Genomic DNA, 12,798 nt, shown 5'->3' with positions numbered 1-12,798 from the left:
GCCTCTTCAGCAAAACGCTAACGATCAGGTGCCTCAGCTAATAGCTGGGAGCGGTGGGAGCCTCTTCAGCAAAACGCTAACGATCAGGTGCCTCAGCTAATAGCTGGGAGCGGTGGGAGCCTCTTCAGCAAAACGCGAACGATCAGGTGCCTCAGCTAATAGCTGGGAGCGGTGGGAGCCTCTTCAGCAAAACGCGAACGATCAGGTGCCTCAGCTAATAGCTGGGAGCGGTGGGAGCCTCTTCAGCAAAACGCGAACGATCAGGTGCCTCAGCTAATAGCTGGGAGCGGTGGGAGCCTCTTCAGCAAAACGCTGACGATCAGGTGCCTCAGCTAATAGCTGGGAGCGGTGGGAGCCTCTTCAGCAAAACGCGAACGATCAGGTGCCTCAGCTAATAGCTGGGAGCGGTGGGAGCCTCTTCAGCAAAACGCGAACGATCAGGTGCCTCAGCTAATAGCTGGGAGCGGTGGGAGCCTCTTCAGCAAAACGCGAACGATCAGGTGCCTCAGCTAATAGCTGGGAGCGGTGGGAGCCTCTTCAGCAAAACGCTAACGATCAGGTGCCTCAGCTAATAGCTGGGAGCGGTGGGAGCCTCTTCAGCAAAACGCGAACGATCAGGTACCTCAGCTAATAGCTGGGAGCGGTGGGAGCCTCTTCAGCAAAACGCGAACGATCAGGTGCCTCAGCTAATAGCTGGGAGCGGTGGGAGCCTCTTCAGCAAAACGCGAACGATCAGGTGCCTCAGCTAATAGCTGGGAGCGGTGGGAGCCTCTTCAGCAAAACGCGAACGATCAGGTGCCTCAGCTAATAGCTGGGAGCGGTGGGAGCCTCTTCAGCAAAACGCGAACGATCAGGTGCCTCAGCTAATAGCTGGGAGCGGTGGGAGCCTCTTCAGCAAAACGCGAACGATCAGGTGCCTCAGCTAATAGCTGGGAGCGGTGGGAGCCTCTTCAGCAAAACGCGAACGATCAGGTGCCTCAGCTAATAGCTGGGAGCGGTGGGAGCCTCTTCAGCAAAACGCTAACGATCAGGTGCCTCAGCTAATAGCTGGGAGCGGTGGGAGCCTCTTCAGCAAAACGCTAACGATCAGGTACCTCAGCTAATAGCTGGGAGCGGTGGGAGCCTCTTCAGCAAAACGCGAACGATCAGGTGCCTCAGCTAATAGCTGGGAGCGGTGGGAGCCTCTTCAGCAAAACGCTGACGATCAGGTGCCTCAGCTAATAGCTGGGAGCGGTGGGAGCCTCTTCAGCAAAACGCTAACGATCAGGTGCCTCAGCTAATAGCTGGGAGCGGTGGGAGCCTCTTCAGCAAAACGCTAACGATCAGGTGCCTCAGCTAATAGCTGGGAGCGGTGGGAGCCTCTTCAGCAAAACGCTAACGATCAGGTGCCTCAGCTAATAGCTGGGAGCGGTGGGAGCCTCTTCAGCAAAACGCGAACGATCAGGTGCCTCAGCTAATAGCTGGGAGCGGTGGGAGCCTCTTCAGCAAAACGCGAACGATCAGGTGCCTCAGCTAATAGCTGGGAGCGGTGGGAGCCTCTTCAGCAAAACGCTGACGATCAGGTGCCTCAGCTAATAGCTGGGAGCGGTGGGAGCCTCTTCAGCAAAACGCTAACGATCAGGTGCCTCAGCTAATAGCTGGGAGCGGTGGGAGCCTCTTCAGCAAAACGCGAACGATCAGGTGCCTCAGCTAATAGCTGGGAGCGGTGGGAGCCTCTTCAGCAAAACGCGAACGATCAGGTGCCTCAGCTAATAGCTGGGAGCGGTGGGAGCCTCTTCAGCAAAACGCTGACGATCAGGTGCCTCAGCTAATAGCTGGGAGCGGTGGGAGCCTCTTCAGCAAAACGCTAACGATCAGGTGCCTCAGCTAATAGCTGGGAGCGGTGGGAGCCTCTTCAGCAAAACGCTAACGATCAGGTGCCTCAGCTAATAGCTGGGAGCGGTGGGAGCCTCTTCAGCAAAACGCTAACGATCAGGTGCCTCAGCTAATAGCTGGGAGCGGTGGGAGCCTCTTCAGCAAAACGCTAACGATCAGGTGCCTCAGCTAATAGCTGGGAGCGGTGGGAGCCTCTTCAGCAAAACGCTAAGGATCAGGTGCCTCAGCTAATAGCTGGGAGCGGTGGGAGCCTCTTCAGCAAAACGCTGACGATCAGGTGCCTCAGCTAATAGCTGGGAGCGGTGGGAGCCTCTTCAGCAAAACGCTGACGATCAGGTGCCTCAGCTAATAGCTGGGAGCGGTGGGAGCCTCTTCAGCAAAACGCTGACGATCAGGTGCCTCAGCTAATAGCTGGGAGCGGTGGGAGCCTCTTCAGCAAAACGCTGACGATCAGGTGCCTCAGCTAATAGCTGGGAGCGGTGGGAGCCTCTTCAGCAAAACGCTAACGATCAGGTGCCTCAGCTAATAGCTGGGAGCGGTGGGAGCCTCTTCAGCAAAACGCTAACGATCAGGTGCCTCAGCTAATAGCTGGGAGCGGTGGGAGCCTCTTCAGCAAAACGCTGACGATCAGGTGCCTCAGCTAATAGCTGGGAGCGGTGGGAGCGGCGCATTTCGTTGCTCATTTCTTCCATTTGTGGGAAAATCAAGGAAACCTTTTCTGCTGTTTAATCTCTTCAAACTCCCCGTTTTTACACTGGTAAACTGCTCCCTTGACTTCCTGGAAAGGCCCTCAGATGTGGAGCACAGAGTCTCACAAATGATTCTTCGTCAGAGAACCTTTTGTGAGGAAGGCTGGGCCGTGTGGCTGGGAGGTGCTGGCTTGCGCCTCTGCCCTCCTCTGGGCCCCACTCCCTCACCACCTCTCACCTCCCCCTCCCTGCTTCTTGGCAGCTGTTCGTCCTCCTTGTGTCTTATCTGTTGCTTCTTCCTTCGGCCTTCCCTGGAGCCGATTCTCAGAAACCTCAGCCCATTCCCTCCCCTCCATTTCCATCCAGGAGAAAATGTAGCTGTATCTTCTGCCAAGCTGTTTCTGAACCAAAGATCTGGAGGAGGCCTGACCTGAAAAAAGCCAGAGGAAAATCTGAATAGCAGCAGCACATGCGATTTCACTAGTTTTTTTCTTTAGTGTCGTTATTATCTGATTCTCTCTTAGTAACTGACAAGCAGGTACATTGTGAGAACCTCATAGACGTGGTTGCCACCATGACCCCTAGCTTTCTGAACCGAGGTGGTGATGAGGTTCCCCCAGGCTCACAGATTATTCTAGGCAAGGGCCCGTCAGCTCTGCAGTCTGTGTAATTGAGATGAGAAGTGAGGGTGGACAGGTGGACACTGAGTGAACGGATGGAGTATTTAGAGTGAACAGATCTTTTCTAGAAGAGAAAACACACTCTTCTAACTTACAGTAGGCCTTCCATTGGTCCTCTTGGTTGATAGCAATGCTAATTGCAGTCTTTTTCCCTTTAGATAGCCTTTTGGCTGGTATTCCTCAGAAGGTCAAGTTCACTGTCACTACTGGCCATTATACAGTAAAAAATGGAGACAGCCTACAGCTCAGCAACGTAGACGCTATGCTTATCCTGTGTCCTGAGGAGAACAGAGCCGTGATCTACTCTAACACAAGAGGTAAGGGGCACTCACGGGTGAAGGCAGGCCTTTGGCCTTGGTGTGCACCATCAGGCTCTAAGGCTCTGTCATCCGCGCATCCTCAGGTGGCATCCAAGCACCTGTCTCCTTGTAGCTCTCTGCTGGCAGCGTTCCGCCTGTAGGTGGACAGTAACCCTGCCCCAGACACGGCGTGGCATCTGAGGGGATAGACATAGAACTGTGCAGCGCCCTGCGGCCAGGCGGTGTGGACCTTGCTACAAGTCTGTGATGCAGCATTACCTCCTGGCTCGTGCTCCCTGGCGATGCCTTGGTGGCCTCCAGCCTCCTTCCACCCCCCTCAACTTGCATCTGCAAAAAGCAAAAGCAAATCAACCTATGAAGGCACTGGTTGGAAGCCCTAAAAAAATCCCATCTCCCGCAGTCCCCAGCCTTGAGGTTGGAGACGGAAGGATTCAGCACTCTTCCTGAGTGGGGATTGGTCTGGTGGTGGGATGGGGTGGGGCCACATCACGCTGGGACACAGGCCATCTCAGGTGGGCTGTGAGGAAGTGTCTCTTTTCTGTCTTCAGACAGAGCAGAGTGACAGTTCTCTGAGCCCAGCTCTACCAGACAGCTCTCATGCAGTGCTGCTTTGTCTCACAGGATTCTGTTCCTGATTTTCCTGTCTCTCTTCCTCTGTAATCCTTCCTGGTTACACCCTTGCACGTGTGTACACGCAGCAGGAGCTGGGCTGGAACTTCACTACAGGGCTGTCATCTACGAGAGGAGAAAGGAACAAGGAAACGGAGGCACTGTGTTAAAGGTGACTTTTTCTCTTTCCTAGAAAAGGTTTCTGACGCGCTGCTCCGGGTTCAGTCATCCGACAAGGTCACGAGCATCAGTCTGCCGGCTGCACCCACATACCACCTGATCGAATTTGAACTGGAAGTTCTCTCTTTACCTTCGGCTCCAGCAGCAGGAGGGGAGAGCACCCTGCTGGGGGTGACAGAGCCCCACGGGAAGCATAAGGACGCGCAGAAGACTGGCCACTGCATGGCTACCACGGACCACAAAGTAAGGAGGGACTGGAGGTGCAGCCTGTGCGGGCAGCTTCTGCCTGTCCTCCTTGGTTTGAAGATAGCATATTCGAAATGACTTCTGTTGAGGGGGCAGATTTCCCAGTTGCTAACACCACAGGTTCTGGTTGGGTTTAGCGTTTATATCTGTGAATCAGCCTTAGATAAGGGGTACATCTTTCAAAGACAGAGACAAACAGGCTTTAACTTTTCTGTCGCACCTTGAGGAAGGACAGTTCACTGTAAGAAATACAGGTTTTGTTTAGAAGGCAGTAGTTTTGCCTCTGTGGTCCATTTGTCCTGGTGATTAGGCTAGATGGAGTTCTGTGTCTTGGTGTGCTTCACTTTTTGTTCCCTGAAACATCACATCGTACTTAGCAAGGAAGACGTGCTATCATTTTATCCTTTGATATGGGTATTTATTGATTGTTATTTGAGGGATTCATAACATTAGTCCTAAGTCCACAATCCATCAGCTCGCAGAACCTGTACTTGCATCATGCTTACTCTGATTCTGTCCATGTCTCGTAACACAGATACCCGTTCTGAGGGCTTTTGAACAACCCAAGGGTTGAAGTGTATACTTGTGGTCCCATGGGACTGTCTTTCTGGCAAACTTTTAAAAGCTGCTGCCTGAGAGTCTAGCTTCCAAACATTCAGTCTAGCCTGAATGTAGTTGCTGAGATCCTCCCTTTCGGGACTGTGACAGGTCCTGGCGCATCCTCAGCTTCTGGAGCCATTGAAAATCTAATAGGCTGCTTGGGCAAACACAGAGACAACCGAGAGCTGGGGCAAAGCGGACTGTTTGTCTCCTACGTGAGGCCTCTGTCAGGACTGGGAGAGGTGGTTGCTTCAGCCACCGTGTAGACAGAGGAACGGAGGAGCGTGTTCCAGAATGAAAGAGCAGGTAATGCCTCAGTAGAAACCTTAATGAAACAGAGATCAGTAATTTATCTGATAAACAATTCAAACTGATGGTCGTAAAGATGCGTATTGAACTGGGAGAAAAATGGACAAAAACAGCAAATAGAGAGAAGACATAAGAAAGTACCAAATAAAAGTCTCAGAGCTGAAGGGTACACTGCTGCTGCTGCCGCCAAGTCGCTTCAGTCGTGTCCGACTCTGTGCGACCCCAGAGACGGCAGCCCACCAGGCGCCCCGTCCCTGGGATGCTCCAGGCAAGAACACTGGGGTGGGTTGCCATTTCCTTCTCCAATGCTTGAAAGTGAAAAGTGAAAGTGAAGTCGCTCAGTCGTGTCCGACTCTTAGCAACCCCATGGACTGCAGCCTACCAGGCTCCTCCGTCCATGGGATTTTCCAGGCAAGAGTACTGGAGTGGGGTGCCATTGCCTTCTCCGAAAGGGTACAATAGATGAGCTGAAAAATACACTAGAGGGGGTCAGCAGCAGACTAGATGCCGGAAGGGAGGGGCGCAATGTACTAAAATGCTGGGGGGAAAAAGACTTCCAACCAAGAATACGTGGCAAAGTTGTTATTCAGAATTGAAGGAAAGATAGCGTTTTCCAGACAAGTAAAAATTAAAGGAGTTTATCACCACTAAACTGGCCATCTATGAAATGTTAAAGAGATTTCTTTAAGATGAAAAGATACTCTTAATTATAGTAACAGAAACACAATGGAAAGGTAATGGATTTGATAAAGGTAATGGGTTAGTCACTTATAAAGCTAGTATGAAGGGTTTTTTAAAAAGTGAAAATAGCTATGATTATAATTATTATTTAAGAGGGATGGATGCACAAGATAAAAAGATGTAAAATATGATTATCTCAAAAGCAAACATTGGAGGAGGGAGTTAAAATTTTGAGTTTTAAAATGAGATCAAACTTAAGTTGTTAATCAGCTTAAAATAGACTGTTATAAATATAATTTGTTATATATAAGCATCATGATAATCACAAAGCAAAAACCTATAGTAAGGGTACAAGAGATAAAGGAATATAGACATACCACTAAAGAAAGGCATCAAACCACAAAGGAAGCGAGCAAGAGAAGATAGGAACAAAGACGAACTGTAAAAACAGCCAGAAAAGAATTAACAAAATGACAGTAAGTATGTACCTATCAATAATTACTTTAAATATAAATGGACTGAGTTCTCCACTTAGAAGACAAAGTAGCTGTATGAATTAAAAAACCAAGATCTGGGACTTCCCTGGTGGTTCAGTGGCTAGGACTCTGCGATCCCAATGCTAATTATGCTAATGGCCCGGGTTTGATCCCTGGTCAGGGAACTGGATCCCACGTGCCACATCTAAGAGTTCCTGCGCTGCAAATAAAAATCCCACGTAACCACAACGAAGACCCCACACAGCCAAATGAACAATAAGTAAATAACAATAAATACTAAAAAAAAAAAAAGACCCATCTTTAAGTTGCCTACAAGAGACTTTAGATGTAAGGACACACGGAGTAAAGGGATGGAAAAGCTAATTCATGCAAATGAAAAGCAGTAGCTACACTTACATCAGAAAAAGGAGACTTTAAGACTATTAATAAAAGACAAGGCAGGATGTTAGGTAATTATAAAGGGGTCAGTCCATTAAGAAGATATCATTTGTAAGTATTTATGCGCCGAACACAGGAGCACCTAAAATATAAAGCAAATATTAACATATTTAAACAAAGAAATAGCAATATAGTAATAGTAGGGGGCTGTAATACTCCACTTCTATAAATGGATAGATCCCTCAGACAAAATGAATAAGGACACATTGGCCTTAAGTGTGTTAGACTAGATGGATTTAACAGACATTTACAGAATATACCATCAAGAAACAACAAAATACACATTCTTCTGAATTACACATGAAATATTTTCCGAGATAGAGTATATCGGGCTGCAACAGAAGTCTTGGTAAACTTAATTGGATGGAAATCATATCAAGCATCTTTTCTAGCCACAGTGGTATAAAACTGGAAATTAATTTCATGAAGACAACTGCAAAATGCACACATATCTAGAGATTAAACAATGTGCTGTTGAATAGCCAGTGGGTCAAAGAAGAAACCAAAAGAGAAATAAAAACCTACCTTGAGACAAGTGCACGTGGAAATATAACATATCAGAATGTCTGGGATCCATTGTAAGCAGTTCTGAGAGGGAAAGTCATAGCAATACATGCTTTCCTTAAGAAATAAAATCTCAAACAACTTCAGACCTCAGGGAACTAGAAAAAGAAGGGCAAAGCCCAGATTTAATGGAAGGAAGAAATTACAGATGATCATAGGAGAAACAAATGAAGTAGATACTGAAAAGACAGTAGAAGAGATCAGTGAAACCAAGAGCTGGTTCTTTGACAAGATAAAATTGACCAACCTTTAGCCAGACTCACCAAGAACAAAAGAGAGAACTCAAAATCAGAAAGGAAAGAGATGTTACAGCTGCCCTCACAGATAGTGTCGTAAGAGACTACTATGAATGCAGAGTTCCAAAGAATAGCGAGGAGAGATAAGAAAGCTTCTTCATGATCAGTGCAAAGAAATAGAGGAAAACAATATAATGGGAAAGACTAGAGATCTCTTCAAGAAAATTGAGATACTAAGGGAACATTTCATGCCAAGATGGGCACAATAAAGGACAGAAACGGTATGGATCTAACAGAAGCAGAAGATATTAAGAAGAGGTGGCAAGAATACACAGGACTATACAAAAAAGATCTTCATGACCCAGATAACCACTCAGATGGTGTGATCACTCACCTAGAGCCAGACATCCTGGAACACAAAGTCAAGTGGATCTTAGGAAGCATCACTATGAACAAAGCTAGTGGAGGTGATGGAATTCCAGTTGAGCTATTTCAAATCCTAAAAGATGATGGTGTGAAAGTGCTGCACTCAATATGCTAGCAAATTTGGAAGACTCAGCAGTGGCCACAGAACTGGAAAAGGTCAGTTTTCTTTCCAATTTCCAAAGGCAGACAGCGCCAAAGAATATTCAAAGTACCGCAGAGTTGCACTCATCTCAAACACTAGCAAAGTAATGGTCAAAATTCTCCAAGGCAGGCTTCGAGAGTATGTGAACTAAGAACTTCCAGATGTTCAAACTGGATTTAGAAAAGGCAGAGGAACCAGAGATCAAATTGCCAACATCTGTTGGATCATACAACCTACCAAGACTGAATCATGATGAAATAGAAAATCTGAATGGACTGATTACTAATAAGGAAATTGAATCAGAAATCAGAAAACCCCCAACAAAAGTCTAAGACCAGATGGCTTCACTGGTGATTCTACTGAACATTCAAGTACCAGTCCTCTCAACCTCTTCCCAGAAATAGAAGAGGAAGGAACTCTTGTTCCAAACTCATTTTATGAGGCCAGCATTACCCAGATACCAAAACCGGATAAGGACACCACAAGAAAAGAAAATTACAGACCAATATCTCTGATGAACATGAGTACAAAAATCCTGCGCCAAATACTAGCAAACCAAATTCAGCATATATTATGCACCATGATCAAACGGGATTATATGGTCTTGTTGATAGATACAGCAAAGGTGTATCAAAATTCAACATCCATTTATGATAAAAATTATCAACCAAGTCAGAATAGAGGGAATGTACCTCAACATAATAAAGGCCGTATATGGTGGGCCCACAGTCAGTATCGTACTCAACGGTGAAAAGCTGAAAGCGCTTCTTCTCAGATCAGGAAAAAGACAAGGACACTCACCACTTTTTCTCAATATTGTATTGGAAATCTTAGAGCAATTAGGCAAGAAAAATAAAAGTCATCTCTGTTGGAAAGGAAGAAATAAAACTCACTATTTGAAGATGACATGATATTATGTATATTGAAAAATCTAAAGATTCCAACAAAAAACTATTGTTTGCTTAGTCTCAGTCGTGTCCAACTCTTTGTGACCCCTTGGACTGTAGCCCGCCAGGCTTCTCTGTCCATGGGGATTCTCCAGGCAAGAATACTGAAGTGGGTTGCCATGCCCTCCTTCAGGGGATCTTCCCAACCCAGGGATCAAACCCAGGTCTCCTGCATTGTGGGTGGATTCTTTACCAGCTGAGCTACCAGGAAGCCCCTTTTTATATATAGAAAAATCTAAAGATTCCAACAAAAAACTATTTGAACTAGTAAACAAATTTCATGAAGTTGCAGGATAAAAAATCAATATGTAGAAATCTGTTACATTTCTTTACACTAATAATGAGCTGTCAGATACATTAAGAAAATCCTGTTTTCAATTGCATCAAAAAAATAAAACACCTAGGAATAAATTTAACGAAGAAGGTAAGAGACTTGTATATTGACACTGAAAAGACATTTATGAAAGAAATGGAAGAAGACACAAATAAATGGAAAGATATTGCATGCTTATGTGTTAGAAAATTAGTGCTGTTCAAGTGTCCATACTACCCAAGGCAATGTACAGATTCAGTGCAGCCTTTTTAAAAATTCCAATGGCATTTTTCACAGAAATAGAAGAAATAATCCTAAAGTTTGTGCATAACCACAAAAGTCCCCAAATAGCAAAAGCAGTCTTGAGAAAGAGGTACAAGCTGGGAATAACATGCTCTCTGATTTCAAATTACATTACCAAGCTATAGTAATTCAAACAGTGTCTAGGATACTGGCATAAAAATAGACACCTAGATCAGTGGAACAGAATAGAGAGCCTTTAAATAAATCTTTGCATATATGGTCAATTAATTTATAATAAAGGATACAAGAATATATATTGGAGAAAGGACATTCAGTAAAAGATGTTGGTAAAACTGGAGAGCCACATGCAAAGGAATGAAACTGGAGTTTACACGGTACACAAAAATGAACCCAAAATGAATTAAAGACTTGAAAGTAAGGCCCGAAACAGTAAAACTCCTAGAAGAAAGCACAGGTAGTAAGTTCTTGACATAGGCCTCGGTGACGGTTTTTTCAATCTGACACCAAAAACAGTAAAAGCAAAACTAAACAAATGGGGCTCCATCAAACTAAGACGCCTCTACCCAGCAGAGAGACTCAACGAGATGGAAGGGCAGCCTGCTGAGCGGAGGGCAGTATTCCCAGATCATACGTGTGATAAGTGTCTGTATATAAGGAACTCATGGAACTTAATAGCAAAAAAAAGCAATCCAATTTAAAAATGGGCAGAAGATCTGAACAGACATTTTTCCAAAGAAGACATATAGAAGGCCAAAAAATTCATGAAAGAAATGCTCAACATCACTGATCATCAGGGAAGTTTAACCAAAGCCACAATGAGATCACGTCTTACACCTGTCAGAGTGACTGTTCTCAGAAAGACAATAGATACCAAGTGTGAGCGGAAGGGTACCCCTCCTGTATTATTGGTGGGGGATGTAAAGTGGTGCAGCCACTGTAGAAAACAGTATGGAATTTCCTCAAAAAATTAAAAATCGATCTGCCACACAATCTTGCAATTCTACTCCTTGGTATTTTTCTGAAGACAACAGAAACACTAACTCAAAAAGATATCTGCACCCCATGTTCATTGCAGCATTGCTAATAGTAGCCAAGATATGGAAGCAAACTAAAGCGCCCACCAATGAATGAGTTTAAGATGAACACACACACACACACAAGAATATTATTGAGCCATAAAGAAGAATGAAATCTCACCATTTGTGACAGCATGGGTGGAGGATGGATCTAGGGCATGATGCTGAGTGAAATAAGTCAGAGAAAGACATATACCACGTGATCTAACTTATATGTGGAATCTGGAAAATAAAAATAAAGACAAGCTCATAGACGGAGAATAGGTTGGTGGCTGCATGAGGTATGGAGAAGGGATTGAGAAAAAGGGGTGAATTTTTTTTGTTACTTGTTTTTGTTTTTTGTTACTTGTGCAAAAAGAAGTATATGCACAAAAGCAGTAAGATAAAAGGCTAATAAACGCAGTCATTTCAGAAGGATTATGGCATCAAATATCAGACAGGGCAGCACCTGAAGAATAATGTTTTAATTTTCAGTCCTTGGAATTTCTTCCCTCCTTACCTGATACAGAGTCAGGAAGCAGAGACGAGACGTACATCAATATGTGCACGCTCTTTACTCGGTATATGCATTTGTTCCATGAGGGAAATAAATAGAAGTTTGAGACCTGGTTCCTGCCCTTAAGGAAGTTAGTAGCTTCCTTAAGCTGAAAACCAATCAATCTGAGGGCATCGTGGAGACCCTCCACGATGGAATTTCCTCAAAAAATTAAAAGTCGATCTGCCATACCCTCCATCGTGGAGGGTCTCCACGATGCCCTCAGATTGATTGGTTTATGTGGTCAGTGTCATGTGGATTAAGAGTTTAGACAATTCATTTAATTTTATAATAGTTAATGATTGATTAGCGTCATCTGCACATATGTGACTAAAAGCACTTTGTCATATCCTCCTGCATGTTAAAGAACGCATTTAGTGTTGTGGCCACGCATATATGAGAATAGTGTGTGTATGTTCGGCGGGGTGGTGGCTGCACTTTCAGCTGCGGTGTCTGCTTGGGAGCCGTTGAAACATGCCGGTGACTCCCTTTTCTCTCCTTCCTTTGTGGTATGTTCAGTGGGGTTTTTCTTTCTGAATAAGGAATGGTAAACACATTAACGGTCTAGGAATTGGCAGCCACCACAGATCTGGCCGGCCAGGGGTGGCGGTGGCTGTCCCTGTGACGAGTGGTCTGAAGACCTGTTCCCGGTTTCTCCTCAGGTGTCCATCGATTGCCCATGGTCCATCTACTCCACCGTCATCGCGCTCACATTCAGCGTGCCCTTCAGGACCACGCACTCCCTGCTGTCGTCCGGGACACGGTAAAGGACCTCAGGCCCTGCTTCTTTCCCACTCTCCCCCACACGCAGGCCCTGTTGTTCAGAGCTTGACTTTGGTGACGCTGAGCGTGTTTTATCACAGCCATAATGCTGCGGTCCACCTGTCAAATTCACAGTCATTCCCTGTATCCTAAGTGCACGGGCTCTACTTAGATTTCCCCAGCTCTCTCAGGAGTGAGTTTGCACAGCTGGTTTGTAGGATGTGGGATTCAGACAGTCTCCTCTGTTTCTGAGATCCCTTTTTATCCCTCCTTCCCTATTTTCAAGCCACTGGCCCGTTGACAGACCTGGGTCAGCTGCCAACCTGGATTCCACTGATCACATCATCATGGGTTTGTGTAACTAGTTCCCTGTCAGCTGCCATCTCTTACCTCAAAGGTGGGGTTTTCA

At 45.7% G+C, this 12,798-nt stretch overlaps 1 protein-coding gene across 5 annotated transcripts in view; it reads left to right on the top strand.

Moving 5' to 3' along the window:
• TRAPPC10 (trafficking protein particle complex subunit 10) overlaps positions 1 to 12,798 on the top strand; it is a 79,617-nt gene that overhangs the window by 56,611 nt on the left and 10,208 nt on the right. For all 5 annotated transcript variants that reach the window (XM_086332662.1, XM_086332741.1, XM_086332583.1 and 2 more), the window contains 3 exons: positions 3,403 to 3,561; positions 4,367 to 4,596; positions 12,290 to 12,390. In XM_086332662.1, coding sequence (XP_086188788.1) covers positions 3,403 to 3,561; positions 4,367 to 4,596; positions 12,290 to 12,390 — 490 coding nt within the window. The remainder of the gene's footprint in view (positions 1 to 3,402; positions 3,562 to 4,366; positions 4,597 to 12,289; positions 12,391 to 12,798) is intronic.

Source organism: Bos grunniens, chromosome 1 (genome assembly GCF_055505025.1).
Source record: "Bos grunniens cultivar Pamir isolate PY7600 chromosome 1, Bosgru_T2T1.0, whole genome shotgun sequence".
Taxonomy (NCBI): Eukaryota; Metazoa; Chordata; class Mammalia; order Artiodactyla; family Bovidae; genus Bos; species Bos grunniens.
This window is presented reverse-complemented; position numbering and strand designations above follow the sequence as displayed.